Source organism: Mustela nigripes, chromosome 16 (assembly GCF_022355385.1).
Source record: "Mustela nigripes isolate SB6536 chromosome 16, MUSNIG.SB6536, whole genome shotgun sequence".
NCBI classification, from domain to species: Eukaryota; Metazoa; Chordata; class Mammalia; order Carnivora; family Mustelidae; genus Mustela; species Mustela nigripes.
The window spans coordinates 45,149,240-45,176,773 of NC_081572.1; the positions used below are offsets into that span (position 1 = coordinate 45,149,240).

The following is a 27,534-nucleotide window of genomic DNA, read 5'->3' on the forward strand; positions in this document are numbered from 1 at the left end:
GCTCTCTGCTGGGCAGGGAGCCTGCTTCCCCCTCTCTCTGCCTGCCTCTCTGCCTACTTGTGATCTCAGTCTGTTAAATAAATAAATTTTTTTAAAAGGATTTATTTATTTATTTTAGAGACAAAGAGTGAGTGAGAAAGCACATGAGTGGGAGGGGCAGGGGGAGAGAGAGAATCTCAAGCAGACTCTGCACTGAGTGTGGAGCCTGATGTGGCCTCCCACATCAGGACCCATGAAATCATGACCCCAGCCAAAACCACAGAGCTAATGCTCAAACTGAGCCACACACAGGTGCCCCAGATCCTTAATCTTTAAAAGCTACTCAGAGAGATTAAGACAGATGGGAGAAGAGCAATGATTTCAAAAAAATGAGAAAGGAAAGCATTAAAAGAGAAGGAAATCCTCCTGAAAGAGTTAAAGCTGAACATTCTGAAGGCATGTTAAGAAATTTATTAAGAGACCAACACCTTCATTATCAATGGCAAGTGTTTTGTTTTTGTTTTAAGGAATCATAGGCTTCATTTGTGTTTAGTGGGAAAGAGTGCCATGATCAATTAGTAATGCCTTTCTTTGGCACAGAATGAAAGGATACCTATCAGACATTTGCCAGACACATCTTGGTTTAGTTTTTAACTTCCAAGGATAATGAGAAAAAAATTAAAAATGCGCACGCACACACACACACACACACACACACACACAAAAATCTGACTGGCCTCAGACTTTTCTGCCCCAACACTAGTTAGCCATGCATGGAGAAGAGCAAAAGAAAAAATATTTTCAGATAAACTAAGACTTATAAAGATAACAAACATTTTAGGGGCACCTGGGTGGCTCAGTTGGTTAAGCCTCTGCCTTCGGCTCCGGTCATGATCCCAGGGTCCTGGGATCGAGCCCCGAAGTGGGCTCTCTGCTCAGCGGGGAGTCTGCTTCCCCCCCCCCCCGCCCCGCCTGCTTCTCTGCCTGTGATTTCTGTCTGTCAAATAAATAAATAAAACCTTAAAAAAAAAGATAATAAACATTTTTCTTTCAGAAAAAAAATATTACCTTAAATATGTATCCTAGTAAAACAAGATATTAGTAAAAATTCAAGAGCATTGTTTAAAAAGGAATCAAGAATATCTTCAACAGGGACGCCTGGGTGGCTCAGTTAGTTGGACGACTGCCTTCGGCTCAGGTCATTATCCCGGAGTCCCGGGATTGAGTCCCACATCAGGCTCCCAGCTCCATGGGGAGTCTGCTTCGCTCTCTGACCTTCTCTTCACTCATGCTCTCTCTCACTGTCTCTCTCTCAAATAAATAAATAAAATCTTTAAAAAAAAAAAAAGAATATCTTCAACAAATAGCATTAAATGGCATTTATTAAAAAGGGAAGTGAGGGGTGCTTGGGTGGCTCAGTCAGTTAAGTGGCTGCCTTTAGCTCGGGTCATGACCCCAGGTCCTGAGATCGAGCCCCGCATCAGGCCCCCTGCTCAGCAGAGAGCCTACTTCGCCCTCTCCTTCTGCCTACCTGTGGTCTCTCTCTCTGTCAAATAAATAAATAAAATCTTAAAAAAAAAAAAAGGGAAGTGGGAAGGATTTGAGATTCTTCCCTGGATCAGCATCTTGGCCAAATGCTTGGTTTCCCCAGCATAGCCACTGTGCATACCACAGGTTCACTAATGGGGGCAAGGAAAAAAGGGCTGCCCATTATCCATATCAGTGGAATTTGATGGAAAGAGAGTGGTGTGGACTCTGAAGTTAATCGTTACTATGTCCAAAGGTTTGGAGAAAATTATTAAGGAAGCATTTTTCTGATTGATGAAAAATAACTTGGTTATATTCATCTAATCCTTCTAGAAGGTTATGCAGTGTATTAATGTAGTGAATAATAAAAACAACAAAAAAGTAAAACAAAAAAGGAAGTGGGGGAAACTGTTAATACATGAAAAAGGCCTCAATATCCTATCAACCAAAAACAAAGTATGGAGCTTGCCTCTCAGATCTTAATTCTAATGGCACCATTGTGAAATGGCATTTTAAAAAATTTTAATTCTGGTATAGTTAACATACAGTATTATATTAATATTAGGTGTACAATATAGTGATTCAACAATTCTATGTATTTCTCAGTGCTCATTGTGGTAAGGGTATTTTTTTTTTTTTTAAAGATTGTATCTATTTGGGACGCCTGGGTGGCTCAGTTGGTTAAGCAGCTGCCTTCAGCTCAGGTCATGATCCCAGCGTCCTGGGATCGAGTCCCGCATCGGGCTCCTTGCTCCGCGGGGAGCCTGCTTCTCCCTCTGACTCTGCCTTCCACTCTGTCTGCCTGTGCTTGCTCTCACTCTCTCTCTCTCTTACAAATAAATAAATAAAATCTTAAAAAAAAAAAAAGATTGTATCTATTCATTTGTCAGAGAGAGAGAGAGCACAAGGGAGAGAAGCAGGCAGAGGGAGAAGCAGGTTCCCCAATGAGCAGGGAGCCTGATGTGGGAGTCGATCCCAGGACCCTGGGATCCTGACCAGAACAGGATGCTTAAACAACTGACCAGGCAGATGCTTAAACAACTGAGCCACCCAGGTGCCCCGTGATAAGTGTATTTTTAATCCCCATCACTTATTTTACCGATCCCCCTCACCCACTTTCCTTCTGGTAACTGCCAGTTTGTTCTCCATAGTTTATAGTCTGTTGTTTTTGTTTGTTTGTTTGATTTGTCTCATTTTCTTTGCTTGTTTTGTTTTTTAAATTCCACATCTGAGTGAAATCATACAGTATTTGTCTTTCTCAGACTTATGTCACTTACCCTCTAGATCCATCCATGTTGCTGCAAATGGCAAAATTTCGTTCTTTTTTATGGCTGAGAAATATTCCATTGTGTGTATGTGTGCATGTGCATACACACACACAACCTTTTCTTTATCTATCTATTCATCTATCAATGGACACTGGGTTGCTTCCATGATTTGATTATTGTAAATAATACTGCCATAAACATAGGGGAGCATATATCTTTTCAAATTAGTGTTTTCATATTCTTTGGGTCAATACCAAGGAGCAGAATTACTGGATCCTGTGGCAGTTCAATTTTTAATTTTTTGAGGGAACTCCACACTGTTTTCTACAGTTGGCTGTACCAGTTTACATTCCATCTAACAGCGCATAAGGGTTCCTTTTTTCCCACATCCTTGCCAACACTTGCTGTTTGTGTTTTTTGATTCTAGCCTGTAAAATGGCATTTTGGGGATAATCTGGAGAATTCGAAAATGGAGTATATGATATTTACAAATTATTCACTTTGATATATATAATAATGTTATAGACATTATGTTAGGGAAAAGAGCTTTACAAGTTAGTGCTGTCTACTAAAGTATTTTCATTATGATGAATGGGGTTTGATTTAAAGCCTCCAGGGATAAAAATCTGGGAGGGGTAAAAGGAGAATGAGTAAAAGAAAAAAAAAAGGCAAAATGTTGACCCCTGCTCAAGCAATTCATTATACTATTCTCTACTTTCCTTGTATGTTTGAAAGTGTCAACAACAAAAGCCAATAAAAAACAAAACCCAAGAGCAAAAGTAGATACAGTGTTTTAAAAAACAAATGGCAAAAAGCATAAAGAGTAAAAGATAGTTCATTCTATATTAGCAAAGTTAACAGGATTCTAAAAATAGTACCAGTTTTAAAAATTATTCTTTAAAGAGATGCTACACAATGTACTCATGGTATATAAACATTTAATGATAAAAGGGATGAGAGTGTAAAGTGGTTAATCTGAACACGACAGCACAGGTTTGAATTACAGATGTGTGACCTTAGGTAAAGTGCTTAATCTGAGTGTCAGTTTTTCTATCTGTAAAATGGGGATATAGCAGTGCTTACCCCAGGTAAGACCATTGTGAAGAGATTAAATACTGGCACAATGCAAGCCTAAAAAATAGCTGCTATTATCTAAAAATCTCACTAACACCCATAAAAACTAGAAAATGGAGGAATGGCGAGAGAAGGGGGATATAGGAAGTTCTACATTTATGCATGGGGAGGTGTGACAGACTGTAAGTTGTTTCCCATTATCTGTTCTCCTACTCTTCCTCTGTAACAGAACTCTTGATTTTTAGCTATGTATATGACTGCCTAGAATAAAAGTATTTCCCGGTCTACTATGCAGCTAGGTTTGGCCATGTGACTCAGTTCTGGCCAACAGAATGAGAAGTGTGTATGAACTCTTGAGATAGGTACTTAAAGGGAGAGGCATCTTTATTTTATTTTTAGAATTGCATTCTTTTTTCTTTTTTAAGATTTTATTTATTTATTTGACAGAGAAAGAGAGAGAGTGCGTGTGCAAAAGCACAGAGAGTGGTACATGGTGGGGTCGGGGGACAGCTGTGAGAAGCAGGTTCCCCACTGAGCAAGAACCCAATGTGGGGCTCCCTGAACTAAAGGCAGATGCTTAAGCTTAACCAACTGAGCCACCCAGGGAGCCCTGCCTGCCTTCTTTTAACTGTTTCTACTTCCCACAGGCTTGCATGCAGATGAAAAGGCATCATATTCCATTAGCCATCAGAATTTATGGGTCTTCGGAAACGAAAACAATATACAGCAGAGCAACAAAATGGAAAGAGCCTTGGTTCATGACACCATGAAGTGCTAATAAACCAGAAAACCTCTGGGCTTCTTTCACTTGAGACAAAAATCTTCTTCTATCTTGTTTAGGTTACTCTTACTGTATTTTGGAATTTTGTTTCTTGTAGCTGAATATAATCCTACCTAAAATGAGAGACTGTTATATCTTTTTTTTTTTTTAAGATTTTATTTATTTATTTGACAGACAGAGATCACAAGTAGGTAGAGAGGCAGGCAGAGGGAGAGGAGGAGGCAGGCTCCCTGCTGAGCAGAGAGCCCTATTCAGGGCTTGATTCCAGGATCCTGGGATCATGACCCACACCAAAGGCAGAGGCAGGCAGAGGGAGAGGAGGAGGCAGGCTCCCTGCTGAGCAGAGAGCCCTATTCAGGGCTTGATCCCAGGATCCTGGGATCATGACCCACACCAAAGGCAGAGGCTTTAACCCACTGAGCCACCCAGGAGCCCCAAGAGACTGTTATATCTTGTTTAATTCTTCCTGATATGTAGAGAAAAATAATTTAAAGTATCTTTTGGAATTAAAATGCAAGGAATATAGAGGTGGTGTTGCACAACACTGTGAATGTTCTAAATGTCAGGGAATTATTTATTTAAATGGCTAATTTTAGATGTTACATGAATTTCATCTCAATAATTTTTAATGCAATGTTATAAATACAGTTTAGAAGAGACAATGAGATTTAGGAAAAAAGTGGGGTGAGGGGGAACATAGAAAAAAAATCTATTAGGCAAAGATAAATACCAAAACAAAACAAAACAAAACAAAAAACCAAAGTAGGATACAAGGCAAGAATGAACTGAAATGAAAATATAGAAAAAAACCCCTTTGAAATACAAGTAAAAACTGACAAAAGCCCAATTGCAGCAGTAGACTAATACCACTAATAAGCACTATTCATTCCTTAACACATCAAGTAGGTAAAAATAATATAATTAGAATACTCTAATGATAATTCAATAGTTATATATTGAATTTTGTATGTTGAAAAAATACATTATTCTCAAAATCTATAAAAGTTCAAAGAAAAAAAAGTATTATGTATTCAGTCACAGAAATTTAAAAAAGATATCCTGAAGTAGAAATTAATACCAAAAGTTTAAGAAATCCAACTTAAAAACTAAAAAAAAAAAACCCATAAAATTTTCCCAAATTACTTTAGAATCAAAGAGAAAATCAAGGGGGCACCTGGGTGGCTCAGCTGTTAAGCATCTGCCTCCGGCTCAGGTCATGAACCCAGTGTTCTGGGATCTAGCCCTGCGTTAGGCTCCCTGCTCATTGGGAAGCTGGCTTCTCCTTCTCCCACTCCCCTGCTTGTGTTCCCTCTCTCTCTGCGTCTCTCCATCAAATAAATAAATAAAATGTTTTATTTATTTATTTATTTTCTTTTTTAAAGATTTTCATTTATTTATTTATTTGAAAGACAGATCACAAGTAGGCAGAGAGGCAGGCAGAGAGAGGAAGAAGCAGGGTCCCTGCTGAGAAGAGAACTCGATGTGGGGCTCGATCCCAGGACCCTGAGCCTATGACCTGAGCTGAAGGCAGAGGCTTAACCGACTGAGCCACCCAGGTGCCCCAATAAATAAAATCTTTTAAAAAGAGAGAGAGAAAATCAAAATGATAGTCAAAGCCTATTTAGGAAATGATCATTAGACTAGTACACATCGAAAGGGATTAGAGGGCGCCTGGGTGGCTCAGTTGGTTAAGCAACTGCCTTTAGCTCAGGTCATGATCGTGGAGTCCCGGGGTCGAGTCTCACTTAGGGCTCCCTGCTCACCATGGAGTCCACTTCTCCCTCTAACCCTCTACCCTCTCATGCTCTCTCACTCACGTAAATAAATAAAATCTCAGAAATAAATAAATATAGTGATCCAAAGGGGCACGTGCACCCGAATGTTTATAGCAGCAATGTCTACAATAGCCAAACTATGGAAAGAACCTAGATGTCTATCAACAGATGAATGGATAAAGAAGATGTGGTATATATACACAATGGAATACTATGCAGCCATCAAAAGAAATGAAATCTTGCCATTTGCGACAACATGGATGGAACTAGAGCGTATCATGCTTAGCGAAATAAGTCAAGTGGAGAAAGACAACTATCATATGATCTCCCTGATATGAGGATGTAGTGATGTAACATGGGGGATTAAGTGGATAGGAGAAGAATCAATGAAACAAGATGGGATTGGGAGGGAGACAAACCATAAGTGACTCTTAATCTCACAAAACAAACTGAGGGTTGCTGGGGGGAGGGAGGTTGGGAGAAGAGGGGTGGGGTTATGGACATTGGGGAGGGTATGTGCTTTGGTGAGCGCTGTGAAGTGTGTAAACCTGGCGATTCACAGACCTGTACCCCTGGGGATAAAAATATATGTTTATAAAAAACAAAAAATCAAATAAATAAATAAATAAAGGGGTTAGAATGTGGCCAAAGTACTAGTAATGGTATATTCAAAGTTATAGATCTTTTAAGTAAACTAATAAAAAACATAATAGTAGAAGATTCAACAAAAGTAGAATAAATCACACCACAGACAAATAAAAGAAAATAAAGATAAAATAAAAAGTATAAAATTATAAGAGCTAGTTTTTGAAAACTAAGAAATGCTCATTGCTAACAAATTAAAGAAAAAAATTAGAGAACAAAAATTAGTAAGGAAAGTGGATATAACAATATAGTCTTAATTTTTTGTTAGTAAGGAGATTTAAAAATGTGATGTTAGGGACGCCTGGGTGGCTCAGTGGGTTAAGCCGTTGCCTTTGGCTCAGGTCATGATCTCAGGGTCCTGGGATCGAGTCCCGCGTTGGGCTCTCTGCTCAGCGGGGAGCCTGCTTCCCTCTCTCTCTCTCTCTGCCTGCTTCTCCATCTACTTGTGATTTCTCTCTGTCAAATAAATAAATAAAATCTTTAAAAAAAATGTGATGTTAGAGAAATGGATGATTTTCTGGATAAGGTTAAGTTAACAAAATCGATACAAAGGTGATGGAAATGTTCCATAATCACAATTGTGGTGGTGTTTACACTAGCGTGTATTTTTGTCAAACTCATCCAACTAAACATTTAAAACTATTGAATTACTCATTCTATGTGTTTGTTATATCTCAATAATTTTGCCTAAAAATTTGACACAAGAGCTAAAAAACCAGAAAAGACTAATAAGCAAAGAACAGAAAAAGGAGTGAGGTGTCCAAGTTTTTCTCTCCAAAACTACTACAGGCTGGGCGCCTGGGTGGCTCAGTGGGTTAAGCCGCTGCCTTCGGCTCAGGTCATGATCTCAGGGTCCTGGGATCGAGTCCCACATCGGGCTCTCTGCTCGGCAGGGAGCCTGTTTCCTCCTCCTCTCTCTCTCTCTGCCTGCCTTTCTACCTACTTGTGATCTCTCTCTGTCAAATAAATAAATAAAATCTTTAAAAAAAAAAAAAAATCTCCCTTCAAAACTACTACAGGCTGAGTTCCTTCAAATCATCCATGTGGGGGCGCCTGGGTGGCTCAATGGGTTAAAGTCTCTGCCTTTGGCTCAGGTCATGATCCCAGGATGCTGGGATTGAGCCTGCATGGGCTCTCTGCTCAGCAGGGAGCCTGCTTCCCTTCCTCTCTTTCCCCCTGCCTCTTTGCCTGCTTGTGATCTCTGTCAAATAAATAAAACTTAAAAAAAAAAAAAAGAAGTTTCTCTTTACACAGGAGAGGAAAGACATTACAGCATCATTCTGTGTACTCAGATAAACAGCAAGGTATGGTACCTATGTTGACTTTAGAAATTAGAGTACTACTTTTCCAGTCAAGTTCTGAGTTGATAATTAGGCATGGATTTTTTCTTCTGATTCCCAAGGTTAATGGGCCTTAGACATTTCCAATACTAAGTGCTGTGGCTTATATAAACACGCAGGAAAAACATACCCTAAGATTTAATGGTAGTTATTGACAGATGGTAAAAACACATTGTTTATCTGCATTTTCATACTTTTTAAGGATGTGTTGACTTTGTACATTTTTTAAAAAAGATTTATTTATGGGGCACCTGGGTGGCTCAGTGGGTTAAGCCTCTGCCTTCAGCTCAGGTCATGATCTCAGGGTCCTGGGATCGAGCCCCACATCGGGTTCTCTGATCAGCAGGGAGCCTGCTTCCCCCTCTCTCTCTGCCTGCCTTTCTGCCTATTTGTGATCTCTCTGTGCCAAATAAATAAATAAAGTCTAAAAAAAAAAAAAGATTTATTTATTTTTGTGGGGTCAGGGGGCAGAGGGAGAGGGAGAGAGAACCCCGACCAGACCCTATGCTGAGCACAGAGCCCCACACGGGGCTCGATCTCACAACCCTAAGATCAGGACCTGTACTGAAACCAAGAGTCGGAACCTTAACCCTACCTAGGCACCCCAGCTTTGTAAATTTTTAAAGGCAATAAAAATATCAAAATGAAAAGAAAAGATTTGCCCTACTTAATTGAACCCATTGGCAAATTCCTCCAACAATGGAATGCCTGGGTGGCTCAGTTGGTTAAGCAGCTGCCTTCGGCTCAGGTCATGATCCCAGCATCCTGGGACTGAGTCCCACATCAGGCTCCTTGCTCCACAGGGAGCCTGCTTCTCCCTCTGCCTCTGCCTGCCACTTTGTCTGCCTGCGAGCGCTCTCTCTCTCTCTGACAAATAAATAAAATCTTAAAAAAAAAAAAATTCCTCCAACAACGAAGACACAAAGAAACACTAGTATCTTCTGCATATTTAAGTTTGGAATGCCTAAAGCACCATCTAAAAGAATAGCCCTCAAATTTTAATCAACAAATTGTGGGGCAAAAAATTCAGCAATTTCCACCCTACCTAATTTAATGAATGAGACGGTACTGCTTTTGTTGAATTAACAATGCAGACACGAGAAGTAAACAATGAGAAAATCCAGAAACAACTGCTTCCAGAATCCCGAAGTACATTATTTGGGCCCAGCCCACTGACCCTACCCATACACACCACAGCACCAAACTAGAAAGTGTTCCTGCAGAAGGCTCAGTCTCTCTCCCACTCCAACTTTCTCATAGGATCCCCCAAATTATCATAGATTTAGACACCCTGCAACCCCTCTGCTGTGTCACACCTCCTCTGTCTTTTGCCCATGCTGTTCCTTCTACTTGGAACACTCTCTTCTCACTTGGCCTAGTTAACTTTCAGGAAGCCTTCCAAAGTCATTCTCCTTTTCCTCCCTACAACCCATACTTCCACCAGGACTAAACCAAGTGTTCTTCTCTGTGCCTCCATGGTACTCAATGCATACCTCCCTCACGCCACTTACCACAATATATTTGGTCATCATTATTTGTGGATTTTGTATTTGTGAATTCAGCTACTTGCTAAAACTCATTAATAACACCAAAATCAGGGGCACCTGGGTGGCTCAGTCATTAAGCGTCTGCCTTCAGCTCAGGTCATGATCCCAAAGTCCTAGGATCAAGCCCCACATCGGGCTCCCTGCTTGGCGGGAAGCCTGCTTTCCCCTCTCCTGCTCCTCTCTCACTGTGTCTCTGTCAAATAAATAAATAAAATCTTTAAAAAAAAATCATCAATGTGTTCAGTCAATAATACGTATTAGTGGTGTGGAAAGGGGTCTATTCTCCAGGAACTGTTCTAAGCACTAGAGATTAATACAGTAAATAAAAATAAAGTTAACACATTTTGGTGGGAGACAATAAATAAGCAAAGCAAAAACAAAAGCAAAAATCTATTGTCAGGTGATGGTTAAGTGCTAAGAAATAAAGAGCAGTAGGGGACTGAGTGTGGCTGGGGTAGAGTATTCCTTTCTATAGTTCATGGGAAAAGAACTTTCTGATAAGGCTGACTCCTTAATAGAGATCTGAAGGACACAAAAAGTAAACTATGCAATGAATGCAGTAGAAGTGCAGAGGGCCCAGAGTATGACTTGTCTGGCATGACTCAAGAATGAGTAGGCTGATTTGGCCAGTGAGGAGTAAGCAATGAGGAGAGTGGTTGGGATGAGGTCAGAAAGGAAGTAGGCCCCAGTCAGGGCTTGATATTTCTTTCTGAGTGAGAGGAACCCTCTGGAGGAGCTTGGAACAGTAGTGTTAAATAATCCAACTTACATCCTAAAAGATCATTCTGATTGCTGTTTTGTGACTATATGGAAGGGGCAAAGGTCAGAGTAAGCCTACTGTAACAGATTAAGGAAGAGAAAGGAACATTTTAATTTTAGACCAGGGTCGTGTTACTGTAAAGGGATTCTGCATGGTATTTTTATAGATTTATTTACTTCAGAGAGAGAGACAGAGAGACAGAGAGAATGAGTGGAAGTGGCAGAGGGAGAGGGAAAGAGGGGGGAGGAGAGAATCTCAAGCAGACTCCTCCTTGAGCATGGAGCTTGATGTGGGGCTCGATCCCATCCCACGACCCTGAGATCATGACCTGAGCTGAAACCAAGGGTCAGACACTCAACTGAATACACCACCCAGGTGCCCCAGAGTCTACATGAATTTAAAAGACAGAGTGATAGGACTGCTGAAGAGTCTGAAGGTAAAAACTGAGAGGAAGAGTCAAGAATGGCTCTCAAAGTAATGTACACTTTCCAAGTCACAGAAAAAGCAAAGCTGCTTCCCATTCTTTTTATAAAGTCAGCCAACCTAATATTCAAATATCCAAAGAATAAACAGCAAAGATAGAAAGGAGAGGCCGGGCCCACTATGGAAGTGGATGTAAATATCCTAAGTAAAATAACAGCAAATCAAAATTAGCAGACCATTAAAATAAAACTCACTGAATCCAAACAGAGTTTATCCCAATAAGAAATGGACAAGTCAAGTTTAGAAAATATATTTAACATATCACACAAAGAAAGAAGTGATTATTAATAGCATTTTATATTTTATTTATTTTTAAATATTTTACTTATTTATTTATTTGACAGAGAGTACAAGTAGGGAGAGCAACAGGCAGAGGGAGAGAGAGAAGCAGGCTCTCCCCTGCGCAGGGAGCTTGATGTGGGGCTCAATCCCAGGACCCTGGGATCATGACCTGAACCAAAGGCAGATGGCTAACTGAATGAGCCACTCAGATGCCCCATTTTTATAGTATTTTAATGAAAATGCATCTGTCAAAACTTCAGCATACTTTTCTTTCCTTTTTTTTCTGTGTGTAGAAACTCAGTAAAAAATAGAGAAACACAGGGTGCCTAAATTGCTCAGTCAGTTAAGTGTATGACTTGGGCTCAGGCCATGATCTCAGGGTTCTGGGACTGAGGAAATGGCAGCAGAGGGGCTGGGCTTCCCTCTCAGCAGGGAGTCTGCTATCCCTCTGCCCCTCCCCCTGCTCATCCCTTTGCCCCTCTCCCCACTGGCACCCACTCTCTCTTAAAAAACATCTTAAAAATAAAAGAAAAACACTTCCTTAATATGCTAATTATCTTTTAAAATAACAGCAGCATTATGCAAATATTCAAAATACTAAAATATTCCTATTAAAATTTTGAAAACTCTCACTATCACAGCATTATTATTTAAATGCATCTAGTTTCAGGTAAGGCAATGAGGCAGAAATCAGAATAAGATATATGACTACTGAAAAAAAGATTAACATTGTCATTAAAGTAAATATAATTAGAAAACCCAAAGTGATCAGCTAAAAAAAAAACAATAACAATAAGAGAGTAGATGAGATAGCTGGATATAAATAAGTTAGCTTTTCCTAAGTACTATTTAGAAGATGTAAAGGGAAAAAATCTCATTCATTATTGTAAGAAAATTACCAAAAAAAATGTGAGATGTGAGACCTAAAGAAACTGATATGCAGAGTATACTTTGTTCTAATAAGAAAATTTATAACCATTTCATGGGGGCGCCTGGGTGGCTCAGTCGGTTAAGCCTCTGCCTTTGGCTCAGGTCGTGATCTCAGGGTCCTGGAATTGAGCCCCGCATCGGGCTCTCTTGAGTAGAGAGCCTGCTTCCCCCTCTCTCTCTGCCTGCCTCTCTGCCTACTTGTGATCTCTCTCTCTGTCAAATAAATAAATAAAATTAAAAAAAAAAAGAAAATTTATAACCATTTCAATATTTTTCAAAGAAAATTTTAAAGGGAATGCCATGGTTAAGTGCTCCTGGCTAATCAAAATGCCATGAGAAGCGTTCATTTCAGTAGCACATATACTAAAATTGGAATGACAGAGAGATTAATGGTCCCTGCACAAGGATGACAAACAAATTCATGAAGTGTTCCATGTTTTTTGTTGTATATTTCGAAGTTGCTAAGAGAATAATCTTGAAAGTTCTCATTACTGGGGCACCTGGGTGGCTCAGCTAATTAAGTGTCTTGCTCCTGATCTCAGCTCAGATCTTGATCTCAGGGTGTTCAAACCCCGAGTTGGGATCCATGCTGGCTATGGAGACTACTTAAAAAAAAGAAAAAGTTCTCATCAAGAAAAAAAAATATGTGACTATACGTGGTGATGGATGCTAGTAGACACGGTGACTACTTTGCATATATTATTGAATAATCATGTTGCACACCTGAAACTAATATAATGTTACCTGTTAATTGTATCTCAATAAAAAAAGTACCATGAGGATTTGGGGGAAGGGGAGTTAATAGAACTTAAAATATTCTGAAGTTTGCATAAAGTATATGTAGGTGGAAAAAGCCAAAGGAATATTGAACCAAATATAAAAAAAGGGTGTGTGTAAAGTCACATCACTAATATTAAAACATATCACAAAGCTACAGTAACTCAAACAGTAAAGTTGTTTCAAGAATATACAAACATAAAACAGCTGAGAAAGAAAATAGTATGCATGTCTATATATCTACACATATTCTAGTAGAGCATATATACAGTTCATATATGATGAAGGTTATCTTTTATTTAAATAAGGACAGAATAAATTATCTGATAAATGACAGTAAGACCGTTTGTAAACTACTTTAGGAAATTTAAGTTAGATCTCTACCTCACATCATTCAGCACAATAAATTCCAGATAAAAGTTTTTTTTTAAAAGATTTTATTTATTTACTTGACAGAGAGAGAGAGACAGGGAAAGAGGGAACACAAAAAGGGGGAGTGTGAGAGGGAAAAGCAGGCCTCCCCGCTGAGCAAGGAGCCTGATGTAGGGCTCAAACCCAGGACCCTGGAATCATGACCTGAGCCAAAGGCAGATGCTTAACCACTGAGCCACCCAAGGTGCCCCTTCAGATAAAAGTTTTAATAATAATAATTTTTCAAAAGGTAAAATAATAAGAACAATAAGTCATCTAATTGGAGGCTAGGAAGACTTCTGTAAGCATAAAAACAAATTTCATAAAGGGAAAATGAAAAGTTGACTACATAAAATTGTAAAATCATTTGCATTTGAGAAAATTCCATAGATAATGGAAGGTAAGTGACAAGCTATATAAAAATATTTTCAATATAGGACACCTGAGTGGCTCAGTTGATTAAGCAACTGCCTTCGGCTCAGGTCATGATCCCGGGATCCTAGGTTCAAGTCCCACATCAAGTCCCAGCAGAGCAGGGGGAGCCTGCTTCTCTTTCTCCCACTTCCCCTGCTTGTGTTCCCCCCCTCTCTCTGTCAAACAGATAAATAAAATCTTTAAAAAAGTATTTTCGGGCGCCTGGGTGGCTCAGTGGGTTAAGCCGCTGCCTTCGGCTCGGGTCATGATCTCAGGGTCCTGGATCGAGTCCCGCATCGGGCTCTCTGCTCAGCAGGGAGCCTGCTTCCTCCTCTCTCTCTCTGCCTGCCTCTCTGCCTACTTGTGATCTCTCTCTGTCAAATAAATAAATAAATCTTTAAAAAAAAAAAAAGCCTCACAATGTCTGACTCCATCCAGATCGTCAACAAACAAAATATTAAAAATAAATAAATAAATAAATATTTAAAAAAGTATTTTCAATATAAATGACTGAAAAAAAGTTACAACCCTTGCTAAAAAAGCCTTAAAAAAACCATAAGTGAAAAATATTCTAATAAATGGGCAAAGAATATGACAAGATAACTCCCTAACAAAGATATACAAATGTCAATGTTCAAAAGTACCTGAGGATTCCTCTTTTAAACATTTTCAAAGTCAGCTTATTAGTTAGAATGGTAATTTTCATTATGTCAAAGATCCATTTCAGATCACATTTCCTGCAGGTAACAATGATAAACTCAGGGCAAAATAATTAAAACAAATACCTAAAGGCCCTAGAGAGTGAACCAAAATAGGCAAGATTTGAAAGGGGTACTGATACTCAGAAGAAGGAGCTGGGAAAGTTAACTTTACCTCCTCCTCCCAACTTACAGGTTTAGGGAAGGCATCCCATACAGGACGACACAAAGTCTGTGGCAAAATCCATAGTCTTTAATAGATAAAGAAATAGAGGGCAAAGTTTGGGACAATCATAGCTGCTAGAAAATAAGTGAGGAAATCCTATAAAGGATGGAGTCAGAGAGGAGGTCCCATATTCTGCATACACATAATGATTAAATTTCTGGCTGACTTTTCAATGGTGCGTGCACAGATTTAATGTAATATAAATGAATTAATGTAAGTCAAGAAACCAGACAAACCGGATGGATGTTTGACTTGCAGTTTGAGCCCAACCAATTGAACTGCTAGCTAAGATAAAGCATCAACCTTCTCTGGAGGAATAAAACAGAACCCAGGGGACATTTACAGCTCTAGGATAAAATCTAAAATTACTCAATATACAAAGAAACAGGAAAATGTGACCTATTCTCAAGAGAAAATATAGTAAATGGAGACCAACTTCGAAACAACACGAATTGCTGTTAATTCAAATTAGAATTGCTGTTAATTAGTGCCAGCAAGACTGGCAGAGAAGTTATCATAACTGTGCTCAATGAAATAAAGGAAATTGACTGAAATAAATGAAAAGACAAGAAATCTCTGCAGAGAAACAGAAAATATGAAAAAGAACCAAATGGAAAGTCTAGAAATGAAAAACACCATCAATATCTGAAGTAAGAAAGTCACTGGATGGACTTAAAAGAAAATGGAGATGACAAAGACATGAGTAAATTCAGTCAGAACAATGGAAATAAGCCAATCTGAAGAACAGAGAGAAAAAAAATTAATTAAGCCTTTGAGATTTGGGAGACAATAGTAAAAGGCCTAACGTATGTGAAACTAAATCCCAGAAGCAAAAGGGAGAGCTTGGAACAGGAAAGAAAATTTATTTATTTTATTTGGTTACAATGTCTAAGTTTCCCCAGTTTAGTGAAACACAAATTATAGATTCAAGAATATAGCAAACCTCAAGCAGGATAAATACAAAGAAAATCTTTCTTAGACATTTAATAGTCAAACTACTGAAAATGTTGAAAGCAGCCACAGGATACAGAGAACATTTAAAAAAAAAAAAAAGGTCGGATCTTTTATTTTATTTATTTTATTTTATTTTGTTTTAAAAAAGATTTTATTTATTTGACAGAGAGAGACAGAGAGAGAGAGAGAACACAAGCAGGGGAGTGGGAGAGGAGAAGCAGGATTCCCACTGAGTAGAGAACTCAACAAGGGACTTGATCCCAGGACCCTGGGATCATGACCTGAGCTGAAGGCAAATGCTTAACCAACTGAGTCACCCAGGTGCCCAAGAAAACAATTTTTCTACCTTCTAAGTTAAAACAGATACACAGATCTGGGGGTACCTGGCTGACTCAGCAGAACTTGGGACTACTGAGATTGGGGTCATGAATCTGGGCCCCACATTGGGAGTAGTTTATTTAAAAAAAATAATAAATAAAATATAAATCTGTTTAAAGCAAAAATCATAACATTTTACAAATGGTGCTGGGAAAGCTGGATAATCACATGCTAAAGAATTTAGCTAGATCCCTAACACCAAATACAAAAATTAACTCAGAATGGATCAAAGAGCTAAACTTGTGAACCAAAACTAAAACTCTTAGAATAAAACATAGGGGAAAATCTTCATGACATTGAGGGTGCCTGGGTGGCTCAGTGGGTTAAAGTGTCTGCCTTTGGCTCGGGTCGTGATCCCAGAGTCCTGGGATTGAGCTCCACACTAGGCTCTCTGCTCAGCAGGGAGCCTGCTTCCTCCTCTCTCTCTCTCTCTCTGCCTGCCTCTCTGCCTACTCGGGATCTCTGTCTGTCAAATAAATAAATAAAAGCTTTAAGAAAAAAAAATCTTCATGACATTGGATTTCACAACATTTTATTGCATATGACACCAAGAGCACATGCAACAGAAGAAAAAAAAGATAAAATGGCAAATTTTGTTATGTATATTTTACTATATACCAAGAACATTATCACCATGGGCTTTAGCGTTATTCAAAATTTTTTCTAATATTAAATTAGTAGGAATAAAGTTTGCATGTCTTTGAAGCAAAAACAACAAAACAACCCCATAACATTGTCATGTGGGGTTTATAATATATGTAGTATGTTACATACATATGTATGTTATGGTATATACTATCTAGCAACCATAATAATAAAATACAGAGCGACTAATAACTAGAACTGTATGGTTACAAGGTTTTTATGTGTTATGGGAAGTGGTACAATAGTAACTCTAATTAGACTGAAAAGTTAAGGATGTTTGCTATAATCTACAGAGCCAAAACTAAAAAAAAAATGTAAACAGATACAACTAAAAGCTAATGAGTAAGTTAAAATGGAATTCTTTTTTTTTTAAAGATTGTATTATTTGAGAGAGAGAGAGAGAGAGAACACGTGCCCGGACAAGCAGAGGGAGGGGCAGATGGAGAAGCAGACTCCCTGCTGAGGAAAGGAGCCCGATGCAGAACTTGATCCCAGGACCCTGGGATCATGACTAGAGCTGTAGGCAGAGGCTTTAACCCACAAGCCACCCAGGCGCCAACCACCCCCTGCCCCACTGATAGATTTTTAAATGTTTAAACAACCTTCCCTTACTTGAATAAACCTTACTCTTGCCAGTATTTTGGTAAGGAACTTTGTGTCAGTGTTCATGAGAGATACTTATAATTATGCTGTTGTCATATCTTGTCAGGTTTTGGCATTAGAGCTATGCTAACCTCATTAAATGTCTTAGAGTAAAACTTCCTACTCCTCCATTTTCTGAAAGAGTTTATGTAATATTGGTGTTAATTCTTCCTTAAATGTTTGATAGAATTTACTGGTAAAACCTCCTTGGCCTAGAGTTCCTATGGGAAGTTTTTGATAATGAATTCTGTTTATTTAATTTATATAATTATTCATATTTTCTGTTTTATCTTGTATCAGTTTCGGTAAGTTGTAGGTTTCAAGGAATTTGCCCATTTCATCTAAGTTGTCAAACTTGTTGGTATAAAATGGTTCATAATTGTTACCGATTCCAAATTTATTTTTTAAAATATTTTATTTATTTATTTGACAGAGACCACAAGTAGGCAGAGAGGTAGTCAGAGAGAGGGGAAGCAGCCTCCCGCTTGAGCAGGGAGCCCGATACGGGACTCGATCCCAGGACCCCAGGATCATGACCCAAGCCGAAGGCAGAGGCTTTAACCCACCAAGCCACCCAGGCACCCCTCAATTCCTAATTTAATTCCATTGTGATCATAGATCATTATTCAGCCCTTGTAAATTTATTGAGGCTTGGTTTATGGAGCAGTACATTTCTGTCTTGAAGAACATACTGTATGTACATGAAAAGAATGTATTACATAGTTACTACATATAGTGATTTGTAAATATCAATTAGATCAAGGTGACTGATAGTGTACCGATCCTCTGTCTTTTTTTTTTTTTTTTTTTTTTTTTAGATTTTATTTATTTGAGAGAGAGAGCGTGCATGCACGTGAACAGAGGGTAGAGGCAGAGGGAGAAGCAGACTCCCCACTGAGCAGGGAGCCCAATGCGGGACTCAATCCCAGGACCCCGAGATCATGGCCTGAGCCAAAGGCAGACCCCTGACTGAGACACCCAGGCACCCCTTCCTGGATCCTCTCTGTCTTTAATAATATTTTATGTAGGTGCTCTGTTAGTTTCTGAAAGAGGAGTATTAACATCTCCAAGTCTGATCGTAGATATTTTTTCTTTAATTCTATTAATCTGCTTCCTATATTTTGGTTCTCTATTATTAGCATGTACACAATTATAATTTTATCTTCCTGATGAATTGACTGTTTTATCATTGTGAAATGCCCTTCTTATCTCTTATCCTCGATCACTTATCTTTGGTAATACTTTGCTTTGAAATCTATTTTTTCTGATATTAATATCGCCACTCCAACCTTCTTATGTTTATTATTTGCATGGTATATCTTTTCCCATCCATGTGCTTTAACCAGTCGGTGTCTTTACATATAAAATGTGTCTTTTGGGGTACCTGAGTGGCTCAGTCTATTTTTGGCTCAGGTCATGATCCCAGAGTCCTGGGATCAAGCCCCACATTGGGCTCCCTGCCAGGCGGGAAGCCAGCTTGTCCCTCTCCCACTCCCCCTGCTTGTGTTCTCTTAGTTGCTATGTCTCTCTCTGTCAAATGAATAAATTAAATATTTTTTGTGTCTTTTATTGACAACATATAATTGGTCTTAGTTTTTTTGTTGTTGTTGGTTTTGTTTTTTGTTTTTTTAAAAATACTTTATTTATTTGACAGATAGAGATCACAAGTAGGCAGAGAGGCCGGCAGAGAGAAAGAGAGGAGAAAGCAGGCTCCCTGCTGAGCAGAGAGCCCGATGTAGGGCTCCATCCCAAGACCCCGGGATCATGGCCTGAGCGGACGCAGAGGCTTTAACCCATTGAGCCACCCAGGCGCCCCTAATTGGTCTTAGTTTTTAATCCATACCAACAACCTCTTCTTTTTAATTGGAGTAATTTAGTTTATTAATATTTGATGTAATTATTCTTATGGTTGAGTTTAGACTTATAGTTTTGTTATTTGTTTTGTTTGCCATTTCTTACTTTGTTCCTCCATTTTGTACCTTTTATACCTCCTTCCCTAACTTCTTTAAATTACTTGAATTTTTTTTGGATTCCATTTTAGGGACACCTGGTGGCTCAGTTGGTTAAGCATCGGGTTCTCTGCTCAGTGGGGAGCCTGCTTTCCCCTCTCTCTCTGCCTGCCTCTCTGCCTACTTGTGATCTCTGTCAAATAAATAAATAAAATCTTAAAATAAAATAAAATAAAATATCCATCAGTGAGATGCTGGGTGGCTCAGCTGGTTAAGTGACTTTGGCTTTGGCTTAGGTCATGATCCTGGAACCGAGTCCCATATCTGGCTCCTTGCTCAGCAGGGAGACTGCTTCTCCCTCTGCCTGATGCTCCCCCACCCACGCTTGTGATCTAACAAATAAATAAATAAAATCTTTTAAAGAAATAAGGTTGACTGCTTCTATTAAAAATAAATAAAAATCCATCAGTGACTCTTAAAACTTATTAATGGGAAAACAATCAACCCAATTAAATGGGCAAAAGATCTGAAAATACACCTCACTGAAGAAGATATACAGATGGCAAATAAGCACATGAAAAGATGTTCAGTATCATGAGCCATTAAGGAACTGCAAACTGAAACAAAAACGAGATACCACTACATGGCTATGAGAATGGTTAAAATCCGAAACTCAAACACCACCAAATGCTAGAAAGGATGTGGAGTAACAGGAACTTTCATTCATTGCAGGTAGGGTGCAAAATGGTATACCTACTCTGGAGGCAGTCTAGCAGTTTCTTACAAAGCTAAACATGGTTTTATCATATGATCTAGCAATTGCCAGATTTTGGTAAAATTAGGTATTTATCCAGAGGTGAAAACATATTCACACAAAATTCCACACACAAAAAGAGCAGCTTTATTTATAATTTGGAGTGGCTTCATCCACAACTTCCAAAACCTGGTTGCAATCAAGATGTCCTTCAACAGGTGAATGGATAAAAAAACTGTGGTACATCCATACAATGGAATATTATTCAGGAATAAAAAGAAATGACCTGGGGTGCCTGGGTGGCTCAGATGGTTAAGTGTCTGCCTTCGGCTCAGGTCATGATCTCAGGATCATGGCTTTTCAAAAGAAAAAGCCATAAACAAACACTGAACTCTAGTTAATGACACATAGCATGCTGAAGGATTTAGGGAAAATGTACTGATGACATAGATCACAAAGAAATTGATGAAAAGGGCACCAGGTTGGTTTGGTCAGTAGAGCATGCAACTCCTGATCTCAGGATTGTGAGTTTGAGTTCCATTTTGGGTCTAGAGATTACTTAAGAAAATTGAAAAAAAAAAAAAAAAAAAAAAACCCACAACAAATTGATGATGGATGTACAGGGAGATGTACAAATACATGATAAAGCAAGTATAATAAAAGGAGATGCTAGGATAAGTGAGTTCACTGTAAAATTCTTTCAATTTGTGGGCGCCTGGGTGGCTCAGTGGGTTAAAGCCGCTGCCTTCGGCTCAGGTCATGATCTCAGGGTCCTGGGATCGAGTCCTGCATCGGGCTCTCTGCTCAGCGGGGAGCCTGCTTCCTCCTCTCTCTGCCTGCCTCTCTGCCTCCTTGTGATCTCTGTCTGTCAAAAAAAAAAAATAAATAAATAAAAATCTTAAAAAAAAATTCTTTCAATTTGTAGTATCAAAAAAGGTTGGAAATCAGTTATATCACTAAAAAATAAAAAGACTATGTACCTTTGGATGCAGTGGACAGGGTTGTTCAGATTAAAGAAAATCTGTATTCCTGTTGCCTTCCCTAAATAGTTGCCTCACTAGCTATTAAGGAAAACATGTAAGTGTCAGAATGCTGGTTTTGCCACCTAAAACAAGTCTTCAGCTGCTTCTGTCATAATATTGGGTCTTATATAAACCCCCAAATTTGAAAGGCCAAAAATGTTCAAAATGCAGAGGCAGTTTCAATACCTGGAGGCAGGACTGGGAATTGAGAGATAAATTTGGCTCTAGCACTGGGTAGAGAGGAGGTAATGGTTAATCTAAGCTAGAAGTTGCTGGTCACTTAAGAGTCTTTGCAGCTCCAACAGTTAGTTCTGTGTCTGGATGTCAGCCCCACATACTGGCTTAAAAACCTCAAGAAACTAGAAGATCTCACCAGTGGGATCAGCCAGAGCAGCTGAAACACATCCCTGTAAACAATAAATGTTTATCTGGGCAGATAACCTGGCAGATAGCCACGTCCTGATCTTAGGCAACTTGAAACCCCACAACGGGAGGCTGAACACAGAGGGGTCCCTTACCATTGCCACACGGGTAGAGAGGCAGAAATGGAAGGTGGTCCTGGTTCCTACTACAAGAGAGGCAGCAGGAAGCCACTCTGCAAATGCCAGCTTCTTTTCTACTGAGCCATGGCCAGATTCCCTTAAACAAAGAAGGTGGGGACAGAGAAGTCAAGTCAACCAACGCCACCGCATAAAGCTGGCTGTTACACCATAGCCCTGAAGGTATGAGGAGCTCTGGCGTATTTGGCTGCTGCCACAGGAACCACACTGACTGAGGGCTTCCCCAGGCCTGGGTGGGAGTCTCATCACAGACTCCGGCCACACACACAGGCTCAGTCGCCACCTTGGTCAGTGGCAAACAGCTGCTGTGAAGGGAGAGGCAGACCCAGGGGTACTGTGATCTGCACAGCTCAACCTGCCACTTTCAGACAAGATTCATTAAGAGCCATATGGCTGAAACCCCACAAAGGTACCAGGTGAAAGGGAAAGAGGCGGCTGGAAGAAAGGAATGGAAGTATGTTGACGGGATAGAGATTCCTTTTACTGGCAACAGTCTCTGCAAACAATTTTACTACTAGTTCTGAAAAACCCATTCCCTAACAGAGAGATTAAATCTTGGCCTTGGTTATTCCTCCCATCTATATGCTTCTGCCCACACTCCTCTTGGGAAGGGAGACAACAGGGAAGTGGAACCCACAGTTTGCCTAAAGGGAAGTTCAGCTCTCGTTCAGCAGACTATGGCTGAGTTCTCTTCTAGAGAAGAGAAAGGAGATAGTTTAACAAAGGCTTTTTGCTCTGAAATAGTAGCAAAGCTAAATCCTGCAGAATAATAAGGGTGTGGATCTGGGATGGAACTTAAAGAGGGTAGGACTGCATGTGTATGTGTGTGTGTGTGTGTGTGTTTGTTCATCTGGTTTTTCTGGGGGTGGGGGGAGGGTGCCAAGCCATTCTTTTGACTTCATTCGCACTTATAGTTGCTTTATAATCATTTCCTGAAAACACAGTAGGAAGAGAGTGGTATTTGCTCACCCCACCCTCCATCTAACACTGGCCCAGCAATCCAACTATGTGCTTTAAACTGAGACAAGGCCAGCTTTTTGCCTTTGGCAGCACTGAAGGCCAGACATTACCAGCACTCCTGTGAACAGCTCAAGGCTCCACCCAAATAAGACTGCACACACTGAAATCCAAGAGGAATATCATTCCAGCATAATAATCCAGGAGGGAGAAGAGAGCTGAGGAGGCTGGGTGGGACAGTTGGGACACTTCTAAGTTCTGATACCAGAACACCCAAGTGGTTAGTACTTGGCATTTTGGTAGACTGGTGATAGGTCAATTCCAGTGTGGGAAAACCCAAATTCTGTAATAAATAACTTATCTCTGTACAAGAAAAGGGGTGAGAATAAGGGTGGGGTGTAGACTATAAGGCAATAAGGTGGAGGAATCATTTTTAGAGAATTGGGTAGCTGCTGAGCTGAGCTAGTCTAATTCTGAATACACAGGGATGTTCCAGCCTCTTCTAAGGAGAAGCTGATGCAGAGTGATTATGGGCAGGCCAGGATATACAAGCTCCATTTTTGGTCTAAGGTTGACTGGAGGACTCCTCTGCAGGAGAGTCATAACAGAATGCTTATACAAAACACCACAAACCTTCTGCTCCTGACTGTCCAAGGCCAAAGGCATCTTCTTCCTAGAAAATTGTGTCTGACAGCCTTTTGATTTTAAGACTCCCAATTTTATTTACTGAGTTTTCCTGTTTACTCCAAGAAGATTTACAGAACTCCTAGGGAGTCTTTAGAGAGAAGATACGAAGGGGGTGTCAGGGAGACTGTTAGGAAGAATACTAAGGACCTACCACCTTTGTATCTTATCCATTATTTCTTACCTGGAAGGAAAAAGAAATGGAGAAGGTAAGGAGTTTCCTAGTATGACAACCTAAATGTTCACTGTGTGAAAATGGAATTGGATATACGACAATGCCTAAAGGCATTTTTGTTGTTCCCATAAGAACAAAGTGATGAATAAAGTATAGGTGCTTTAATATAATCATCATCTTCATTTAGGGAGGGAATTTCTTTTAAAATATGTACCCCATGGGCGCCTGGGTGGCTCAGTGGGTTAAGCCGCTGCCTTTGGCTCAGGTCATGATCTCAGGGTCCTGGGATCGAGTCCCACATCGGGCTCTCTGCTCAGCAGGGAGCCTGTTTCCTCCTATCTCTCTCTGCCTGCCTCTCTGCCTACTTGTGATCTCTCTCTGTCAAATAAATAAATAAAATCTTTAAAAAAAAAAAAATGTACCCCATTTAGGGTACCATCATCTCTGCTATTATGGAAATAGGAAAAGGCAGAAGTTCCATTTTGGCCAGAGGCAGAGTTTGTTTTTCTGCTAATTTTTTGAAAGCAATAGGTTCTCTTTGGTTCCAGAAGAAGGCGGGCATTTCCAAAAGGAAAACAGAAAAGGAGACAGTGATCACCTGGAGGAACCTAAACTATCCTATGTACAGGTCTCTCTAACCATGCTTTCCATATGGTGCAGTTATCGGGAGACCAGTGATGGTTCAGATGCTACAAAGTTTCTGTAGATATTACTGTAGTAGTTCAATGTTTTAGAAAGAATACAAAACTACAGTAATCAAAACAGTGTGGTATTTTTATAGACATACAGACTAGTAGAACATAATAGAGAACCCAGAAATAAACTTTCACTTACATGATCAATCGATTTTTGACAAAGGTGCCAAGACCATTCAATGGGGGAAAGGAGAGCTGTCAACAAATGGTGCTGTAAAGCTGAATGTTCCTATGCAAAAAAATGAAGTTGGACCCCTACCTTAATACCATATTAAAAATGAACTCAAAATGGATCAAAGACCTAAATGTAACAGTTAAAACCGAAATATTCTTTTTTTTTTTTTAAGATTCCATTTATTTATTTGACAGAGAGAGATCACAAGTAGGCAGAGGCAGGCAAAGAGAGAGAGAGGAGGAAGCAGGCTCCCTGCTGAGCAGAGACCAGGACCCAGAGATCATGACCTGAGCCGAAGGCAGCGGCTTAACCCACTGAGCCACCCAGGCACCCTCTTTTTTTTTTTTTTTAAAGATTTTATTTATTTGACACAGAGAGAGAGATCACAAGTAGGCAGCGAGGCAGGCAGAGAGAGAGGGAGGAAGCAGCCTCCCTGCTAAGCAGAGAGCCTGATGCAGGTCTTGATCCCAGGACCCTGAGATCATGACCTGAGCTGAAGGCAGAGGTTTAACCCACTGAGCCACCCAGGTGCCCCAAACCAGAATATTCTTCAAAGAAAGTACAGGGGGAAATTTTCATGACCCTCGATTTGGCAATGATTTCTTAGATCTGACATCAAAAGCATAGCCAACAAAATAAAAAATAAATAAAATGGACTTACCCTCTTCAGGTAAGGGAAACAAAAGCAAAAATAAATTACTGGAACTATACCAAAACAAAAAGCTTTTGCACAGTGAAGAAAACCATCAGCAAAATGAAAAGGCAACCTACTAAATGGCAGAAGATATCTGCAAATGATACATCCAAAAAGGGGTTAATATCCCAAACATATAAAGAATGTACACAACACCAAAAAAACCCCCACCCAAATAATCTGATTAAAAGATGAACAGAGGACCTGAACAGACATTTTCCAAAGAAGAGATACAGCTAGCAAATAGATGAAAAGATGCTCAATATCACTCATCATCAGGAAAATGCAGATCAAAACCACAATGAGGTATCACGCTACACCTGGCAGAATGGCAAGTATCAAAAACACAAGAAATAACAAGTGTTGGAGAGGATATGGAGAAAAAGGAACCTTTATGCACGGCTAGTAGGAATGTAAACTGGTGCAGCCACTGTGGAAAACAGTGTGGCGGTTCCTCAAAAAATTAAAAACAGAAATATCATATGATCCAGTAATTCTACTACTGGGCACTTACCCAAAGAAAACAAAACACTAATTTGAAAAGATATATGCACCCCTATGTTTACTTCAGCATTATTTCCAACAGCCAAGATATGGAAGCAATGTAAGTATCCACTGACAAATGAATGGATAAAGAAGATATGCTACACATACACAATGGAATATTACTCAGCCATTAAAAAGAATGGGATCTTGCCATATGAGACAACGTGGATGGACTGAGGATATTATGCCAAGTGAAATAAGCCAAGACAAAGACAAATACCATATGATTTCACTTACATGTGGAAACTAAAAAAGCAAACAAAAAATAAATTATAAAAGCAAAAACAGGCTCATAAATAAACTGGTGGTTGCCAAAGGGATGGGCCAAAAAAGGGTGAAAGGGAATGGAAGGTACAGGCTTCTTTCCAGTTATGGAATAAATAAGTCACAAGGATGAAAGGTACAATATGAGGAATGTAGTCAATGATACTGTAATAGGGTTGTAGGGTGACAGAGGATAGCTAAACTTGTAATTAGCGCAGCATACAGAGCTGTCAGAGCTGTTGAATCACTATGTTGTATACCTGAAACTAATGTAACATTATGTGTCAACTATACTTCAATAAAAAATAAAAGAAAAAGATTTTAATTAAAAACATCTGCATATCAAAGGACACTCTCAACAGAGTGAAAAGACAACCCACTGAATGGGAGAAAATATTTGCAAACCATGTGTCTACTAAGGGAGGGATGCCCAAAATATATAAAGAACTCCTACAACTAAACAACAAAACAACAAATAACTTGATTCAAAAACAGGCAAATGACTAGAAAAGACTTTTCTCCAAACAGACAAATGGCATAAGCATGTAAAAAGATGTTCAACACCATTAGTTATTAGGGAAAGGCAAACCCAAACACAATGAGATATCATTTCACACCTATTAAAAATGCCTGTTAGGAAGAAAACCAGAAAATACGGTTTTGGGGAAGACAGAGAAATAAGAAGCCCTGTGCATTACTAGTGGAAATGTAAAATGATGCAGCTACTATGGAAAATAGTTTGGTGGTACACTAAATTTCACGTTTAAAAATGGCTAAAATGTGGGGCACCTGGGTGGCTTAGTCATTAAGCATCTGCCTTCAGCTCAGGTCATGATCCCAGGGTCCTGGGATCAAGCAAACCCTGCATCAGGTCCCCTGCTCACCTGGAAGCCTCCTTCCTCCCCTCCCACTCCCCCTGCTTGTGTTCCCTCTCTCCCTGTCCCTGTCAAATAAATAAATAAAATCTTTAAAAAAATTTTTTTTAAAAAGGTTAAAATGTTAAATTGCATGTTATGTATATTGTACCACAATTTTAAAAAAATGCTTTAAGTCATCTCCTCAGAATGCACTGGCCACATTTCATGTGCTCAATAGCCACATGTGACTGGTGGCTACCATACTGGACAATGCAGAGTATTTCCAACACTGAGGAAAGGCCTGTGGGACAGTGCTGCTCTAGAACTATATTGAAGACTTGCTGATCCTATTTAAAGTAGCACTGCTTTATGTGCTGCCTCTAGCTGCTTTATCCTTCCTTCCATACACTCACCTAATAGTCTCTCTAACTACTGTAAACTACCTTAATATTATCAATTTGAAAGTTTACAATATTACTTCACAAGTGCCATTTCCTTTACTATTCAAAACAATTGAGGGGGCTGGTGGTAGTATTCCTTTTTCTTAGGTGTAAAAACTAAGGTCCATACTTTTTGTGTGTGTTTTTCTTTTTAAGATTTTAAAAATTTATTTGACGGAGAGAGAGACAGTGAGAGAGGAAACACAAGCAGGGGGACTGGGAGAGG

General features: G+C 39.5%; 1 protein-coding gene and 1 non-coding gene across 4 annotated transcripts in view; one reads left to right on the forward strand and one right to left on the reverse strand.

Moving 5' to 3' along the window:
• Positions 1-27,534, reverse strand: part of SMG6 (SMG6 nonsense mediated mRNA decay factor) — a 248,758-nt gene that overhangs the window by 49,837 nt on the left and 171,387 nt on the right. The window contains exons 14-15 of one of the 3 annotated variants that reach the window (XM_059379055.1): positions 21,780-21,900; positions 20,364-21,104 (exon numbers count right to left, since the gene is read on the reverse strand). The exons of 1 other annotated variant lie outside the window; for it this stretch is intronic. In XM_059379055.1, coding sequence (XP_059235038.1) covers positions 20,992-21,104; positions 21,780-21,900 — 234 coding nt within the window. In that variant the 3' untranslated portion in view covers positions 20,364-20,991. Of the gene's footprint in view, positions 1-20,363; positions 21,105-21,779; positions 21,901-27,534 lie in introns of those variants that run through there. One more of the 3 variants, XM_059379056.1, reaches the window with a different exon arrangement.
• Positions 12,731-12,832, forward strand: LOC132004590 (U6 spliceosomal RNA). Its single transcript, XR_009400552.1, has one exon. It is a non-coding gene; the product is annotated as a U6 spliceosomal RNA (small nuclear RNA).